The sequence below is a fragment of the Electrophorus electricus genome, chromosome 5 (genome assembly GCF_013358815.1).
Source record: "Electrophorus electricus isolate fEleEle1 chromosome 5, fEleEle1.pri, whole genome shotgun sequence".
NCBI classification, from domain to species: Eukaryota; Metazoa; Chordata; class Actinopteri; order Gymnotiformes; family Gymnotidae; genus Electrophorus; species Electrophorus electricus.
This window is the reverse complement of record NC_049539.1, coordinates 5,187,890-5,206,498: the sequence shown is the minus strand read 5'-3', so window position 1 is coordinate 5,206,498 and position 18,609 is coordinate 5,187,890. Positions and strand designations below refer to the sequence as shown.

Sequence of the window (18,609 nt, the reverse complement as noted above, 5' to 3'; positions counted from 1 at the left end):
GACATTGCCAGATGGTCAGCTATGATCTACTTGTGTTCAAGTTCAATCAATTTAACCCTCATTAAATAAATGTGACAGTTGCAATAGCACCATCTGCTGGACAAACATTCTGGTAGGCAGCTTTTAATACAGATACGGAGGTGAGTGTCTCTGTGTCGTACTGACCCGACCGGCTGTAGGACTCATGGCACGTGTGTGTGATCTCTGCTGCCAGGTCCAGGTAGTGCTGCCTTTTCTCTGGCACGCTGTCGTCTGCCCCAATGCCCACCATCCCACCTGAGAAACAGGCCAGATGACCCATCTTGTGGTCCAGAATTCCGCCTCTCCATTCCGCTACATACGTCAGCCCTCCTGGGGACTTCTGCACCAGGTTGGCCTCTATTGCCTGGAGGGCCAAACAAGGAATTATAGAGTAAGTATAAATTATTCATTTATATAAGAATATAGAATATTGAATAAGTCTTAACTCAAGATATCAAGTAAATAAGATTCTGTGGATTAGTCCTTATAGATCCACAAGGATCTATAAGGATTCCCATCTCTGATTTCACTTTTATATGTCTCAGAACATTAGAACATTAGTCATAGCATGATCTTCAGGTATGAAGGCGAATTGTAAAAAAACATTCTGCCAGTAAAATGCATCCAAAATGTATGAGATGCGTGATAGGTAAGTAGAAACCGCTGATTAGGGAAATGGCTCCCAGTGAAAAAGTCCCTTGAGCTAAATCAAGTTGTGTTCTTCAGCTGCTGAGTTCAAGCCCAGGTGAGAGGTTAAAACACATATCATTCTCCAACCAAATTAGTATATTATACTATAGCAGAAGTATAGTATACAGGAGTATAGTGTGGCAGGAGCATAGTATAACAGGAGTATAGTGCAGCGGGAGTATAGTGTAGCATGAGTATAGTATAGAAGGAGTATAGTGTAGCAGGAGTATTGTATAGCAGGAGTATAACAGGAGTATAGTGTAGCAGGAGTATAGTATATCAGGATTATAGTGTAGCAGGAGTATAGTATAACAAGAGTATAGTGTAGCAGTAGTGTAGTATAACAGGAGTATAATGTAGCAGGAGTATAGTGTAGCAGGAGTGTAGTGTAGCAGGAGTGTAGTGTAGCAGGAGTATAACAGGAGTATAGTGTAGTAGGAGTATAGTATATTAGGATTATAGTGTAGCAGGAGTATAGTATAACAGGAGTATAGTGTAGCAGTACTGTAGTATAGCAGGAGTATAGTGTAGCAGGAATCTAATATAGGAGTACAGTATAACAGGAGTATAACATAGCAGGAGTATAACAGGAGTATAGTGTAGCGGGAGTATAGTGTAGCGGGAGTATAGTATAACAGGAGTATAACATAGCAGGAGTATAACAGGAGTATAGTGTAGTGGGAGTATAGTGTAGCGGGAGTATAGTGTAGCAGGAGTATAACATAGCAGGAGTATAACAGGAGTATAGTGTAGTGGGAGTATAGTGTAGCGGGAGCATAGTGTAGCGGGAGTATAACAGCAGGAGTATAACATAGCAGGAGTATAACAGGAGTATAGTGTAGCAGGAGTATAGTATATCAAGAGTATAGTGTAGCAGGAGTATAGTGTAACAGGAGTATAGTATAGCAGGAGTGTAGCATAACAGGAGTATAGTGTAACAGGAGTATAGTGTAGCAGGAGTATAGTGTAACAGGAGTATAGTGTAGCAGGAGTATAGTATAACAGGAGTATAGTATAAGAGGAGTATAGTATAGGAGTACAGTATAACAGGAGTATAACAGCAGGAGTATAACAGGAGTATAGTGTAGCGGGAATATAGTGTAGCGGGAGTATAGTATAACAGGAGTATAACATAGCAGGAGTATAACAGGAGTATAGTGTAGTGGGAGTATGGTGTAGCGGGAGTATAGTGCAACAGGAGTATAACAGCAGGAGTATAACATAGCAGGAGTATAACAGGAGTATAGTGTAGCAGGAGTATAGTATATCAAGAGTATAGTGTAACGGGAGTATAGTGTAGCAGGAATATAGTGTAACAGGAGTATAGTGTAGCAGGAGTATAGTGTAACGGGAGTATAGTGTAGCAGGAATATAGTGTAACAGGAGTATAGTGTAGCAGGAGTATAGTGTAGCAGGAGTATAGTGTAACAGGAGTATAGTGTAACAGGAGTTCAGTATAACAGGAGTATAGTATAACAGGAGTATAGTGTAACAGGAGTATAGTGTAGCAGGACTATAGTATAACGGGAGTAAAGTGTAGCAGGAATATAGAGTAACAGGAGTATAGTATAACAGGAGTATAGTGTAGCAGGAATATAGTGTAGCAGGAGTATAGTGTAACAGGAGTATAGTGTAGCAGGAGTATAGTGTAACGGGAGTATAGTGTAGCAGGAATATAGTGTAACAGGAGTATAGTGTAACAGGAGTATAGTGTAGCAGGAGTATAGTGTAGCAGGAATATAGTGTAACAGGAGTATAGTGTAGCAGGAGTATAGTGTAATGGGAGTATAGTGTAGCAGGAATATAGTGTAACAGGAGTATAGTGTAGCAGGAGTATAGTGTAACGGGAGTATAGTGTAGCAGGAATATAGTGTAACAGGAGTATAGTGTAACAGGAGTATAGTGTAGCAGGAGTATAGTGTAACAGGAGTATAGTGTAACAGGAGTATAGTGTAGCAGGAGTATAGTGTAACAGGAGTATAGTATAGCAGGAGTCATTGGTCCCTCACAAATTGAAGTCAACACTCATTGACATTCTGGTCGGCTTCCAAAGCAGGTGGACTTAGGAGTCTCCAGAAAACAATCTGAAGGAAAGGCTCCAGAGAGACGCTGGGAAACCCCCCACCATCCTAAGGGTGCTTTTCTTTCAGCAGCGTCTCCCCTTCAAGTCTCTCACTCGGTCTCCTTTCACATACTTTAGTCCGCTCTGAGAAGCTGTGGCAGTGTATTGTGGGGGATCGATAGCAAATGACTCAGCTTCTTTTGTCCTCTTCTCCTTCTCTCTCTTTTTCCCCCTTTTCCTCTGGATTTTTTTTACTCCAAAAAAATCTCTCTCTTTCTCTCTGTGTCTGTCTGTCTCTCTCTCTCTCTCTCACACAAAAACGGTGCGTGCCTGCACTGATGCAGTCTGTCCAAATAAAAACATTGTGATCAAAGACTGACACATGATATATGATACATGAGAAAAGGGAAAAAAGGAAAACCTTCAAATCCAAGGAGATTCCAAGTCAATCCAAAGCATCTTATTTGTGTATCAAGGACTAAATGATTAAAATTCGTGCAACACTGATCAGCATAACTGATTCGTAGGAGAGAGTCCTGGATGAATGCAATTAATCTCTCTCTAGACCTTGTACCTCATACAGGAGCATGGAAGAACCTACATAAATTACTAGCAGCCTATTTCACAGGAAAACCAGCTCATCCAGACAGAAGGAACGCGCTGTTAGCATCCTAGATAGTCCCATAGCGCCACACTGATTAGGGTTTCCTGCAAGGGCACCCTTGGTTCAGCTCTTGAGTCGTCTGATAACTTTACGGATTAATTATATGATAACTTGAGCTGAGTTTTCTCTGAGCTGTGTGCATATGTGTGTAAATACAGGAGAACATTCAAACTGCTGGACAAGCTCCCATACCTCCAAAGCACTGTAATACATGCGTTTGGCCTCCTCATCTGTCCTGTCCGACATCAGGTAGGATTTGATCAGGTACTCGTAAAAGCTGTCTCCCAGGCCTCCCAGAGAAACGTGATCTGAGAGGAGAGGGTGAAAGACCTGAAATCAAACCTGGGGTTTCATCACCAAACCAAATCACAGTGACCACAGCCTAAACGGAGCACCTGCGGTTGGAGGGACTCCTGATATAGTGCCTTCATCGTAGCTCTTATTTACTCACGCATTGTTTTCAATTTAAATAAAACAGAAATGCCCCCCCCCCCCCCCCAGCCAAATATACATTGTCATGCAAATTAAAAATGCAAGGAAGATGTCATGGTAACACACAAAAACAAAAACACACGCTCACGCCCCCACACAAAAGTCCTTGACAAACTTGGGGGGTGGGGGAGGCGTGAGTTTCCACCCCTACATTATTCATCTCTTTTTATCACTGCTCTTCATTAGCCAATCATCGACAACAACAATTAACTTTTGCCATCGCGCATATTACACTCGGCGGCTTGCATTTTAATATGCCTCCACTGTCTTGCAGGTGAATGCGAAAGATTCAATTTGCAGTGGTAATGGGATTTATTATCATTTTAATAACCCTTAGCTGTGGTGCTGTCGTCCATGGCTGGGATCTGATATTGGAGCCGGGTTAGCTGTATAGAAGTCATGGATGCTGGAATAATTGTGTCAGTGATGGCACTGCTCATGAAGGACGTTTATTTGCAACCTGGTGCAAAACTGCATTTACGAAAAACCTTGGAGAGAAAGTTAAAGAAAAAGTAAATCAGCAGATAAGTTTTTCGCCTTAGGAACGCATTTATGCAGTGTGAAATACCACGGCCACACATAAAGACCTGATGTAAAGGTCAAACGCAGCTAAAAGTTAAAAGGACTGATTCATGAACTGCTTCCCTTTTGTCTTTATCATCGCATCTATTAGAGCATGATAGGAGAAATCTGAGCCCAGATCAGCATATTTGGTTGGGTGTAAGTGCTGTAACTGAGACCCAAGGCTGCACTGGAGCGAATGGAGGCAGTCACTTACGCTGGACCCAGTTCCCGCTCACAGGGCTCAGGAAGTTCGGGTACAGTCCATGCGGCTTCTCGATCTTGTCCAACAGCTTTCGGATGTTCATGACCTGCAATGCCGAATGATCTTGGAGTCAGTGTGGTGAGCCATTAAAAGCAACCCCTATGATTTTGAAACATACAGATTCTGCCACTGGATGCTAACCGGACATTGCAGATCTTCATCATTAGGAACACAGTGTGCTGAATGGTTCGTTTTCCCTGCTCTAACAAACCTGATCCAATTAATATCCTTAGTTGTGTAAGAACAGGTGAAACACAAAGGCTTTGGATGTCAAAGACAAGGATAAGACCAATATTGTGAACCAGTGTTGCTGAGTCCTGGCCCCTGAGAACCCTTAAAATAGTGTTTAGTGCTTTCCCTGCTTCCAAAACACCCGGCTCACCTCATCAGCAAATTAGACTCTTCATGAGGTTTGTGTAAGTGGGAAGGACCACATTAAAGCATTCAGGGCAATGATATTCCACGACAGCTAGTGGGAAGCTAATGTGATCTAACTTGTTTGTTCCCTCTCCTCACAGCAGCGTTTACCGATGCCTCATTGTTATCAAAAGGGTCCCCAGACCTTCTCGGTGAAGATGGGGTTTCCGGAGAGCTCCGTCAGGTGCACGAACTCCAGGTGCAGCGTGCCGAACTCAGCCAGGATGCTGCTCCCGGCGGAGGCCCACCCCCAGCTCCAACTGGTGCCACTGCAACATAGGGCAGAGCAGGCGACGTGAGCACCCACGCTCCAGCCCTCCAGTGCCATGGCAACTGACGCCAGCCCACGAGCAAGCAGGTATGGAAAATCATGGATGATCGGAGCCATGGCAACAAGACATCGAATTGCGGAATAACAAAGCTATTATGCCAAATGGAAAATAACCATTAGAAATCAAATCATTAAGCAAAATAGCGTAATAAAGGGAAAGTTATAGGCAATGTGTCAGAACTTGATGTGAACAGGTAAAACTAACTGAGGCATGAAATAAAAAAAACAACAGCAGTTTGTCCATGTATGTTATTAACAGCGGAGTGGAATATATTTTTTGGGGTGGCAAATTCTGGTAGATCCAGTCATTTTGGAACTGTTACTGTTATTGCACTTCATAGCCTACAATATGTGTGTTCACGGTAATGATTCTAAACGGGTCTATAACAGGAACTAACAGCTCAGGGAGCCCAGCCTTTAGCTGTTAGATTTACAGCAGTGCTGCAGAAGGGGATGTGAACTTCCCGTCCTTGTGCTGTTACTACTGAAGTTCTTTCTGTAGTGGATCTGAGATGCTGACAAGGACACTGTAGGTATTTCCTACCCGAGCTCAGACCCGCAGCGCTAATCCGCTATCCGATTTCCTCCAGCGCGTACTAGACACCTAAACCTGACGCAGCGCGTCAGAAATGGTGGACGGCCCTGTTTGGTGCGTCTTGGTCCTGCTTGGCGCCGTTTGGTGCGGCTGGGCTGTCCGTGCAAGCCCGGGCCAGTCGTCTTTCAGAAATGCGATTATTACTAGGACTGTATTTTTCGAGGTCACCGACCGCTGGTACGCTTTCTTTGTGACCCGCGAGGCTGTCAGTGATGGTGCGGCATCAGAACCATAGTTCTACTCCCCACTGAAAGGAAAATCAATAGTAGAGTGGTCTGGGGAGTTGGGGCTGTTCGTGGGGGGGGGTTGTGCGAAAAATAAATAAATCTCCTGACATGTTTGGAAAAATATAAAGGACCGGCTTGGTGTGGGATAGAAGTCATCTTTAAAAAGAGGTTTATTTATGCAGGAGGAGTGCATGAATTAAACCAGTGAGCCAAATCCATGTGGACAGCCAGAGCTCCAGAATCTGTTGCAGTGGCGAAGCGGGGAGTCTTGGACTAAGAGAAAGGCTGAAGTATGCCTCCCTTACACGTTCTCTGCCTCATTACCCGCCCAGGCCTGAAGAACCCTGGCGTGTCAAGCTCCAAAGGAAAAATCAATTCCTGAGAGGCTGAGGGCACGTGCCGATCTCTTCTCTTTCAGAATAACTTTGCTGACCATCCATCTGTTCACCCATCCATTCGTCCATTCATCCGTCCATCCGTCCTCTCTTTCTCCGACTCTCTCCTTTTCTCACATATCGATCTCTGTGTGCCACTGCGTCTCCTACTTGAGTGTCACAAGTCCTCTCAGGAGTGAATAACCATGACTGGGCTCTATAAGTGAAACGTAGAGCCCATTATGTGCACATAATTGCACACTCTGCACAGCACATCCGTGCTTTCCCGGCTGCCCTGAAGCCAAACCCAATCCATCAGTATGTGCTATTAAAAAGATTTGCACACTGAGAGCATGGTGTCTTTACTTTCAGTTTGCACTGTGTTTTGGTAATGAAAAGATAACTAGACGTGGCACAACACTACATCTTGGAGTTTTTTGGAATCTCAGCTGAGTCCAGTTACTCTCGTGGAATTGCTCCATAAAGAAATGCTCCAAAAGAGAGCCAGCCGTAGCACATGCCAGTGCCTGTTCTCTCCCTGCCTGTCTGTGCCCCCCGGACACGGTGCGGGTCCTAGGTGGAAATAAATCTGGAATGGCTCTGGAATGCCTGCCGATGTGTGCTGGAGCTGCTGGGATGACTGGAAGCAGGCGTGAGATAGAGGTGCCAGAAGCAGAGGATGAGGAGGCACAAGAGATGGAGACACTTTTGGAATAGGCGGGCATGACAGGGTGTTAGCTATGGGGCAGTGAGAATGGGCCGTGGGGTAATGAGTACAGGGTGTGGGCCTAGTACAGGGTGTGGGGTGTTGGGTAATGAGTATAGGGTGTGGGGTGTGGGGTAATGAGTATAGGGTGTGGGGTGTGGGGTAGTGAGTATAGGTTTGTGGACTGTGGGGTAGAGGGTACAGGGTGTGGGCGGTGGGGTAATGAGTACAGGGTGTGAGGTGTGGGGTAATGAGTGTAGGGTGTGGGGTGTGGGGTAATGAGTATAGGTTGTGGACTGTGGGGTAGAGGGTACAGGGTGTGGGCCCAGTACAGGGTGTGGGGTGTGGGGTGTGGGGTAATGAGTATAGGTTGTGGACTGTGGGGTAATGAGTATAGGTTGTGGACTGTGGGGTAGAGGGTACAGGGTGTGGGCGGTGGGGTAGAGGGTACAGGGTGTGGGCCCAGTACAGGGTGTGGGGTGTGGGGTGTGGGGTAATGAGTATAGGTTGTGGACTGTGGGGTAGAGGGTACAGGGTGTGGGCGGTGGGGTAGAGGGTACAGGGTGTGGGCCCAGTACAGGGTGTGGGGTGTGGGGTGTGGGGTAATGAGTATAGGTTGTGGACTGTGGGGTAATGAGTATAGGTTGTGGACTGTGGGGTAGAGGGTACAGGGTGTGGGCGGTGGGGTAGAGGGTACAGGGTGTGGGCCCAGTACAGGGTGTGGGGTGTGGGGTGTGGGGTAATGAGTATAGGTTGTGGACTGTGGGGTAATGAGTATAGGTTGTGGACTGTGGGGTAGAGGGTACAGGGTGTGGGCGGTGGGGTAGAGAGTACAGGGTGTGGGCCCAGTACAGGGTGTGGGGTGTGGGGTGTGGGGTAATGAGTATAGGTTGTGGACTGTGGGGTAGAGGGTACAGGGTGTGGGCGGTGGGGTAGAGGGTACAGGGTGTGGGCCCAGTACAGGGTGTGGGGTGTGGGGTGTGGGGTAATGAGTATAGGTTGTGGACTGTGGGGTAATGAGTATAGGTTGTGGACTGTGGGGTAGAGGGTACAGGGTGTGGGCGGTGGGGTAGAGAGTACAGGGTGTGGGCGGTGGGGTAGACGGTGATGGGATCATGCTGGTACTTACCTGCCCAGGTTGATCACTCCTCGGGGAATGCCAGTGGGGGTATTGAATGCTGGTAGCAGTTTCTCTCCAAGCTCCAACACTTTCTGCTTAAACACCTAAAAGACAGAGAGACACAGCAACAGAGAAAGCAAGAGAACATTATATGTCTGTATGCTTGGTATCCGTGAACACATAAAACAAAAGGCACACACACACACACACACACACACACACAAACACCCTTATCCCCTCCCTGTGCACAAAATTACCATTAGCAGTGAGCATACAACAGCACACCTAACTCTTTTCCTTAATGGCTCCCGCTCACTCTCCAAACAAAGCTAATTACGTGGGCCATAAACTCAGCCTGGGCTTTCCGGCAGAATGGGCCAGGGCGAGATGAAGAGTCATGACCGTGAGGTCATCTGGAGCAGTGTAATTAGATGCTCGCTAGAATCTCCCTGATCACGGCAGCTCCTCTCGGCTTCCAGGAGAACGTCTCCCGCAGACAAATAGCATGACTCCGGCAGTCTCTAACACACTAATGGATTTGGACGCAAGGCAGTTGTTTCCTTCCTGTGAGTCAAATAAGGTGTGATGACGCAGGCGGTGTGGGCGGACTCGTCTGACTCCGTACGGTGCTTGGTGAAAGTGCACAGAATCAGAACATCCGCTCTCGTAACAGCTACCTTCATCTGGACTAACAGGTCAGCTGGAAAAGAATCTGTCAGTGTATGCACCCTCAATCGGAACAGACTGTCCCGATTGAGGCCGTTCCAAATACAATTCCTACCCAACTGAAGGAGGTGGGCAATCCTGTAAATACTGTGTAAATATTTTTTAATATAAATAGAATAATAGCCATGGAAACACCTGTATTTGTTTGCATTCTTAATTGGAAACTTTCTGCACATGTACATTAGCATTATAACGGACGTTTACAACATTCAGCATGACAGAAGCCAGTAACTGTGTCACGTGCTTCTTGTTGTCATGGTAACATGTACACTAAGTATTGCGTAATTGCGTGCGTGCTCGTAATTTCAGATCTGATTACTTGTAGTGTGCTTGTAAATGGAGATTTCCATCAGACTGTTAAGTAGAGAGAGCATATAAACAGCTCAGTCAATCTATAATTGGCACGAATTCAATCGTTTTGGTGAAAATCTTTGCAAATAACACAGAGAGAGAGAGAGAGAGAGAGAGAGAAGGATGGAAAGAGAGAGAGCGAGAGAGAGGGAAGGAGCAGGTAAGGATTCAGTGTAGAAAGAGCACAGTATGATGCTAAATAAATAATGAAATCAATTCTGAGAGGGAAAAAATGACTCGGTTTGAACTTTGACCTACTGTTGAAGGGTTCACATGACATGCATCACTCCATCCACAACAAGCATGGCTCACCCAGAACAGCTCGCAGGGGTCGTAAACGGTGCCCATGGTATCGTAACAGGAAGACTGTGGACTTTACTGCTAGATTTATTAAGCTCAGAATGAAATGTATGCTATTATCCAATAAATCAGGAAGTACTTAGCAACTAACATACACACACACACACACACACACACACACACACACACACACACACACACACACACACACTCATTTTCAAAAGCCCAGTAAATACCCATAAAGCTTTGCAAGCTACACATAAAGATTTGCATGTTTCATTTAAGTATTTGAGACTAATTTCCCCTAACTGCACTGCGTTGCACAACATACGTATTTTACTGCCGAAACACAACGAACCAGTGAGCGCATAGTATTGGGGATACAGATGCAGTTTAGATACAGTCTGACAGCAGAAGATCCGACTGCACACGAGCCCCTTCACCAGCCACTGATGTGTCACTGCAGCACCTCACGCGGATCAAAATCGCTCGGGCATAACGGGAAAGTTAACGTAGCTGGCAAGGGATGGAACCTCGTATCTCGCATCTTGCCATTAGAGCGTGCCGTGTTTATGCACAGAGCCAGCACCTTGTTCTTTGAGCACAGATGTAGCAGTGTTTTTACCCAGAATCCTTTCCATATGCAGTGGTGTGTGCCGGTCGGTTTTAAATTGTTTTGACCTAATCGACATCAAAGCTGAGATGATTCTAAAAACACACAAACCAAAACACAGCAAAAAAAAAAAACTGGGGTTTTATAGCAGTAGCAGTAGGTGTGTGCTGTTCAGAACAGACCATCATTGGCATGTTAATCTTGCCAATCTCATGGGTTTTTAATTGTGCTGAAATATGTGGGGGCCTAATGCTCCGAATGGAAAGTGCGCTATCTCTAAAAACACGGCCCGCTCCCACGGGGACCTACGACATCAGACGCAGGAGCAGGCACACGCGGGCCTGCATGGTGGGATTGATCTGCCATGACAGAAGACAGCTCTCACATTTCACTTCCAATTTGGCTTCTCCCCGAGAACGCGCGGGCCTGCGAGAGAGAGACAGAGGATTTTCTCATCCCCGCTGCGCAGCGAAGGCACATCAAACAACCTGTTTTAAACGAACATCTACGCCGCGCGCTATAGACAGCTGTAAATCCACAAATCTACGACGGGACGTCTGTCTGCGTGTGCACGCTGTGAGCCCCAACGCAAACACACTAGGGTGTGCAGACTCCTGCCATGTGACCAAATTCTGGAAATCCGCTGGCATGATCCCACGTCACCGTAGTCACTCTGTCAGCAGTGTGTGCCACTTTTACCAACAACCCTTGCACGGGGGGGGTCAGCATGATTCTAACCAGCGTGGTCAAAGTCACCTACAACGGAGACCCAAATGTCAGATGTAGATCCAAGGATCAGTTTTCATGAGCGGGCAACATCCGATGGAAAGATCGTGTCCCCGATGCCGTATCAGCACTCTCTCTCTGAGTGATCGGTTTAATGTTCTGGCCCACAACAGCATAGGTATTGCTGTGTGTGATAGTCGTACACCAGTGAGAAATGGCAGATGACTTTTAAAAGGCCATTTCGGGTGGAATCATTCCTTGCCGGTGGTTCGACCTGGCGGGTGGTGGGCACATTTATGGAAATAAACTGGGAAAAGAAGCAAAAAGGCCAGAGCGATACTGCTTCTCCTTACAGAGACAGGGTGAAGAGATAGAGAGAGAGAAAGAGAGAGAAGGAGAGAAGGCAGGGGGGCAGAGAGAGAGAGAGAGAGAGCGAGAGAGAGAGAAGCCCACTATAAGTGTAAATAGCTGCTACATGCTGGGTACTGTTGAAGCTCTACTGTGAACACACGCCTGCGGCACATGCAGTATGGCGTGGAACAAGCCTCACCGCCTAACGCTCACCCTCCTTATGGTCTCAGCACGCGGGCTCGGAACATAAAGCTACAGGAGAGGGTGCGAGCGTCTCGCTGAGCAGCAGGTGAGATCAAGATAGACAAGGGACGACGCGAAGCAATCAAAAGCGATGACACCTGTAATTATCAAAGCGCCTCGGCGGTTCCCTGCCCTGCACGGGCTGCTTTTCTTACGCTCCATCTTCAAGGAATGCATCACAAAATAACATGGATTTCTGGCCGCCGGAGATCGTTTCTTGGATTGGACTTCAATTTTATTTGTGCCTTAAGCCCTCCACCAGGAGTTCCCAGAATAGTGCGGCGTGCCGCTAAACGTGCGGAGTAGCCGGGGAAAGCCTCCGGAGCTGCCGTCAAACCAATGCAGACAAACGAGTACAAGGCTTTGACCTTGGTTCCTTTGAAACACCAGAACTGAAGTTCAATGAACTTTCCTGAAGTTTCAAGAAAAGTCCATAAGAGGGATGCTTCAAGAGAGGATGACATGTCGAATACATTTCTGCTGTCCCGACACTACATCTTAGTCTTATCTCCTTCTTGGAAGAAAACGAATGATTTCCGGAAGCTGGCAGAGCTTCAACTGTGTCTCCCACTTTGCTGCGCTTGTTGTCTCGAGTCCGGTACTTTCGCATGAGATAGCAGCTGCAAAGAGGCTGCAACTGCCAGGGCGTCGGCTTCTGCTGCTTGGGACTCCTGTTTGTCATGATCCCATCCGGTGTTTTCCCGCAGTGGGCCGTGGCACGGCGATTCCTGAGTGGGCCGTGGCACTCGTGGTCTGCTGTAATGAAACAGACCGGGATCAGGCCACGCCGAGCCCCGCCAGGCCTCAGTCCATCACCCGCGGCCGGAGATCCCGACGTGGAGATGCAGTGGTCAGTTCCCTGGAGGTGAGGTGGGGCGGCTGACTCGACGGTGAGTCACGGGCCGAGACAGGCAGGTGAGGTGGTGGCAGAGAACTGGCAAAAAGCTGCGTCGTTTGTAACAGAATCCATGGGGGCCGGATGCAAGGTCACTTTCCAGTGGGTGGCAAACTGCTTGACCCTGAGGCTTTATGGAAATGCCGGTGGCTATGAGGTCACACCCACAAGCTGCCTGACAGCTAGTCAAACCTACAGCTGTGAAAATGGCGAGTAATTTTAGCTGGTACGCCAGTTAGGCAGCTGCAGACTGACACCACCTGGGACGTTTGGGGCTGTCTTGAGCTTTGGACTGACTACACATCATTTCAGTCACCCACCAGCTTCTTCATGCCTCTGTCTGGAGCTTTTGTGCAGCGGGATGGCGAAAGCCAGGCCACGTCAGCCCACTCATGCTGGATTACTGGTGCTCAAGCTGAGAGACTCACACTGTTTCTGCAACAAGTCAGTCCTTTGTGTGACAAAAAAGAAGAGAGTGGGAATAAAGAGGGATTAAAGAGATGGAAAGGAGAGACAGAGAGATCAGGAAAGGCCGACAAAAAGTGCAGAGGATCTGGGACGGAGAAAGGGGAAAGAAAGAGTCGTTTTCTCAGCGTGTTGTGAAGGGGAGAGGCCATATCTCTTCTCTGGTGGGCCTCTGTTCTTGCCCAGGGATCTAAATCATTATTAACAACTGAGCGTTTGCTGTTGACCTCACTTAAATATTTAAAGGTAAATATGCTGTAAATATTTAAAGGAGAAAAAGGACTCAGGAGGAAGTAGCCAATAACAAACAGCAGCATCCCCAATACTGTGTTTACACATCAAATTAACATGCAAAAACGCTGGAATTATGCGCATATGAGATTCAGGTACTTATATTTACACCTGCTCTTAAAAGGCATGTACACATCTCATAGACTGAGCATACACCACATGCTTTTTTGGGGTAAAGGAGCACAGTCTGGGTGTTTACACTGGTTTACCGATTCAAACCCGAAGACTCGTATATGCTTTTCCGTCATAAGAATCAAACAGGTCTGAGAATCTCAGTAAAGTCTCAGATCATACTGGAGCTGGATTAGGAGCGTTAAAATTGACTCAATTAGCCGCCTGCAGTACCTGATCACCTGTGCTGGGAATCTATTCCTTGAAATTCCTTTCCTGAAAAAATCAGCGATAGAATCAGGCTGAACATGTGGTAGTTTGCTTGGCATTAGTGAGAAGAACCCAGTCTTTTTTGGATTGTATTTACCATGGAAAAAAAAAAACCCACTGAGACATGGTGGTATTCAGTAGGCATCGCACAGAGACAAAGGCAAAATGTGAATGCGGCCTTACCAGTGACTTCAAAGGCGAACACAACAAAACGACGGCACACACGGAGCTAACAAAGCAGGAACACACCGGAGGGCTGGATCTGTAACGCACATGAAGGTGGCTGTCCGAATGATGAGGAGTGGTAACAGGTGCAGGTACCCAGAAAGGAGCCCGCAATTCACAGCCAAGGATGCGTCCGTCACATACACCGTGGAAGCACATGGAGTCAGCCCGTTGCTAGGAGTTTCCCGACGACGTTTGCCTTGTTTACTGCAGTGACAGAGATGGTTTTGTTGATATTGTTTATATGCACGTCTTCAAATATGAGACTGATGAAATCCCTCTCAAAGTCTGCCAAAGCAGAAAATAGCAAGAACATATCTTGGCTTGGAGACTACAGGCCCTTTGGAGATTTACGAGACATTGCAGCTCAGGATTAATTAAGCATCTGTTTACATTTTGGTTTCATTGTGCAAGCAGAAGGTCACCTGGCAATCCAGGCCTGGCTTTGATTCCTGAACCGTGTATTATTCATATGGAGACACCTCACCTGAGAGTTATGGCTTTAAAGAATAGGAACAAAATAAATTAGATATCAGGTCTTCTCATTCAGCATCTGTTTGTGTTCTCGTTCAGCATCTGTGTTTGTCACACACACACACGCACGCACACGTGCGCACACACACACATACACACACACACATACAGAAAAGGGGCGTGGTGAGGGGGGACGCAGTCACTGTCCATGGTAACCCTTGATCTATGATGCGTTTATGACCTGGCACGTTACTTCTTGTTCTGGCCTCAGCTGTTGCCAAGCACTGCTGCTTCTGAGTGGGCTAACGAGCACATGTACCGAAGCCCGGCCGCTTTGTCGGAGGCACACGATGCGCAGCCTTCGCTGATCGGGCCTTGTCACCGTGAGACAACAGGAAGCCCGGCAGCGCCTTGGCACTCCCTGTCTGCCAATTAGCCAACAAGGCGACGTCCCGCGTCAGCAGTCATGTGACAGGATAAGCGTAGCCCTTCCAGGCCGCGGGGTGCCAGATCAGCTGGGTTTAATGCCATTCCGGTGTGTGCCGGGCGCCGTCCTCCGCCCCAGCTGTGGGAAGTCACACGGAAAAGGGGTCTGCTCTGTCAGCGGGTTCGTGCCAGTGCTACTGCTTCCTCATCTTGAGCCGGAACAGCTACGCCCCTTTCAGACCGGCTGGGGAACAAATGACACCACTGCGATCCTTTACAGAGTTCATTTCCCTGTACAACACGCTGATCCTGCATGCGACCACGCTGCCGTCAGCCAATCAAGGATGACCTGCAACCCCCACTGCCGTCACCAGCCAATCAAAGGCATCCCACAGATAGGCCATCATCAGGCCCCGGGACCCCCAGCTGAAGCCGATCGCTGCCTTATAAAACCAGAGACTGATTTCATTTTTTTATACGTCGTGGTCTCCGTCGGAGGGGGCAGTCTGAGTGGCAGCCGCAAGTGCAGCCGGCTTCCAGCATATTAACACAGTGACCAGACATGATCCAGAAAGTTCCACAAGCCCCAGCAAAACTTTTGGTCTGAAGAGTCTCATTAAAGTCATGTACAGTGTGTGGGCTACGACACACCTGCTAATGTCCTCGGGCAATGCCTGACAGTCAGCTACACCGGAGTTATGACCTTCTGAGTCAATTTTCAGGAGCTGCAGAAATTCACCAGGAAGTCATATGCAGTGAGTAATGTTCCGCTGGGCCCATGAATATTTATATAAAGAGATTAAAACAAGCAAGTTAAGCAAAGTCAAGCCTTTTCAGAGGCGTGATTGCGTAAGACTAGACGTGGACAGCCAGTGAGAAGCAAGCTCGAGCACTGCAGCGTCCACACAGGGAGAAAAGCATACTCAACCTTTCATTAAAGGTCACAGGACGGATGGTCAAATGTTTTTTGGACGTTAGGACTGTCCTAAAGCTTACAACTGGCCAACAAGGTAAGAGCAATTAATTTGAATGAATTTATGATGGTAAGATGGAAACAATCGCAGACGCTTTCAAACTTCTGGCACGGTGCCAGAGTCAGCTCTGCCGCACGCAACGGGGGGACGGCTGCTCTTACGGCAAGCCGATGGCTTCCAGCGCTTCACAAAAGTGCGCGCTGAGGTAGCGTTTGGAAGCCTGTTGGATGCAAACGAATCACAGCAGAGCAGAGCGGGAAGGCCAGGGCCCTGCTTGAAGCCAATCTCGAATGCTATTGTGAGAGACTGAGACAAAACCTTCACCGCAGGGAAAGAGGAACCCGGAGAGAGAAGGAGGGGGGGGGGGGGGAGAGAAACACCAGGAACGAACCCTCTTCTGGGACCAGAATGAGTGGAGAGACAGGGATTGCTGGCACGTCCTCCTTCCTGGAAGAGCTCAATCAGGTTCAATTTATCACTCAGTAGCAGTGGTGCCCCCTGTAGGTGTGTAGAGGCAAACACAGCGCTGGGGCTCAGGCCCCTTATGCCAGTGCCCGGGGGCAGAGTAGTGTGAGGGGAACAGGCTTCCTCCTCACCGGGGACACCCACAGTCCCACATAATATGAAGAGGCTTCGCAGTCTGCACGCTAAAGCAGCATTATATGAATTATTCAAAGACCTGTGGAAGGCTGTGCTTTCAGTGGAATATGTGGCTTTTTGGTGCAAAGAAAATGATACTGTAATTGGTCTTTGGAGTGACTCCAATCTGCCTCCTGAGGGTTTCAGACCCAGAATTCACTGCTCGGAGGAGAGGAAGACAGACTGTTCAGATACCAGCCGCTCCTAGCCAGCGCAAAGACACGCCCCCCAACTCCCCCATCGAATGGAAAAGAAGAAAAGGCTTTTAAACTCAATTATACAGACATCTGCACTTATGGGGGTAAAATGACACTATCTCATGATCCTTCAGAGAGTTCATTCCTGTCTCCCCCTTGAATATATATAACACCACGGAACTGCAAATGTATTGAACTGTAATTCCTTTACACAGTTCTAAATCCATCTCTAATACCGGCGTTCCACCAGTTACATCCAAATCATAGTCTATATTTACTATATTCTTTTTTGCACATGTAATCTGTTTGCAATGCAAAGTTTGGTGCAAACGTTTTCTGATGACACAGACCATATGTGGTCCACCCCTGAGTAATATGATCTAGCTGGATCAGAGAATGACGTTTCACGCCGCTGAAAGACGTGCCACTAAGGAGGCAACTGTTGGAACCTGCCTTCCCAGGGTGGTAGCTATGGCGACAGGTGGAGACCTGCAGCAGGTGTTTACTGGCCCTGATCAGTACTAGAAGAACATCTCCGACACTAAACGCTTCAGAACGAAAAAGAACCTACAGATGCCAAAAGTGACGTCTTCCCTTTTAGGGGTGAATGTAACAATTATTAAGAGTTAACTACCAAAACTATAAGAGCTGTGATGTATCAAAGCTCTCTGATTGTGTGAATATGGTTAATCAGGACAAATCCAGTACCATGTGAAGGGAAAAGTGTGTGTGTGTGTGTGTGTGTGCGCGCACTTGTGTGAGTAAGAGTGTGAGTGTGTGAAGACTAATACCATTAGCAGAAGCCTGCCCACATGCTAAGAGGTCTGTCCACTCTCATTAAATAGGAAGCCAATAGCAGAACTGTCCTCTCCTGGCTTGAAGGCTGGTGTGTGGACAGGCACAGATGGATGAGGGACAGGGAGGGACGAGGAGGGGGTGTGGATGAGGCGCTGGGTCCGGAGGGGGTGTGGGGTGTGTGCAGACTGATGGGGTGTCAAGTTGTTTTTCACACGTGTGCATATGCACCAGTGTAGCGTGTACAGCAGGAGGCGGAGGGTTCTGTGCGTTCGGCCCTGATTACGTCTTTGGCAGAAGGGACACCCGCAGATGTCACCCACGGCTGCGCGCAGCTCCCATCACACGGGAGCGGTGGGTCCAAAACAACACCCAAGTTGCTTCATGGCTCATCTGAGAAGGAGGAAAGGGTTTTAAATGAAGCAGGACAGTCCGGACAAATGTCCACACCAGAGCCTGTCCAGTGAGCTGGAGAGCAGGGCCAGTGCTTTCGTACGATCAATTTTAGCATGTCCGTTCACAGTTGTTGGGGGCTGTTCGCTTCCCTGTGGGTTCAGAAGCCGCACGTGTCCACGCCGGATCACACGGTCCACTAACGCTGGAGCGAGGTTCACCGTGTGGGGGCCGATACCGCCGCGTTCCTGAGCCACGGTTATAAGCAAGACATCTAACGCTGGCATCGAAAGGGGCCTGAGCCGTGCTGGAAGACTGCTCTCGTAACCCGCCGTGACTCCACCGGCGTTCTCAGTAGCAGGCTGATTCAGCTTCCCAGCGTGCCTGGCCCATTCTACGCAGCAGAGGTAGACGATAATCCCTCGCAAGAACGTACAGCTCTGGAGATGTGCCTCAGAGCGGCGGCAGCTCTGCTCCCCGCACATGCTGGCAGATCCCCCCCTCGCTCTCGCTATCTTTCCCTCTCTGTTTCTCTCCTGCCCTTTACAGTTCAATTTGTCAAACAGATTTAGGAGTATTTAAAAAAAAATGAAGAAGAAGCAATTATATTTTTACCCCT

The 18,609-nt window shown here is 47.9% G+C and overlaps 1 protein-coding gene across 3 annotated transcripts in view; it reads right to left on the bottom strand.

Annotated features, from left to right (window-relative positions):
• Positions 1 to 18,609, bottom strand: part of LOC113580013 (mannosyl-oligosaccharide 1,2-alpha-mannosidase IA) — a 197,136-nt gene that overhangs the window by 56,488 nt on the left and 122,039 nt on the right. For 2 of the 3 annotated variants that reach the window (XM_035525993.1, XM_035525991.1), the window contains exons 5-9: positions 8,535 to 8,629; positions 5,318 to 5,444; positions 4,708 to 4,801; positions 3,630 to 3,745; positions 166 to 385 (exon numbers count right to left, since the gene is read on the bottom strand). In XM_035525993.1, coding sequence (XP_035381886.1) covers positions 166 to 385; positions 3,630 to 3,745; positions 4,708 to 4,801; positions 5,318 to 5,444; positions 8,535 to 8,629 — 652 coding nt within the window. The remainder of the gene's footprint in view (positions 1 to 165; positions 386 to 3,629; positions 3,746 to 4,707; positions 4,802 to 5,317; positions 5,445 to 8,534; positions 8,630 to 18,609) is intronic. The other variant, XM_035525992.1, reaches the window with a different exon arrangement.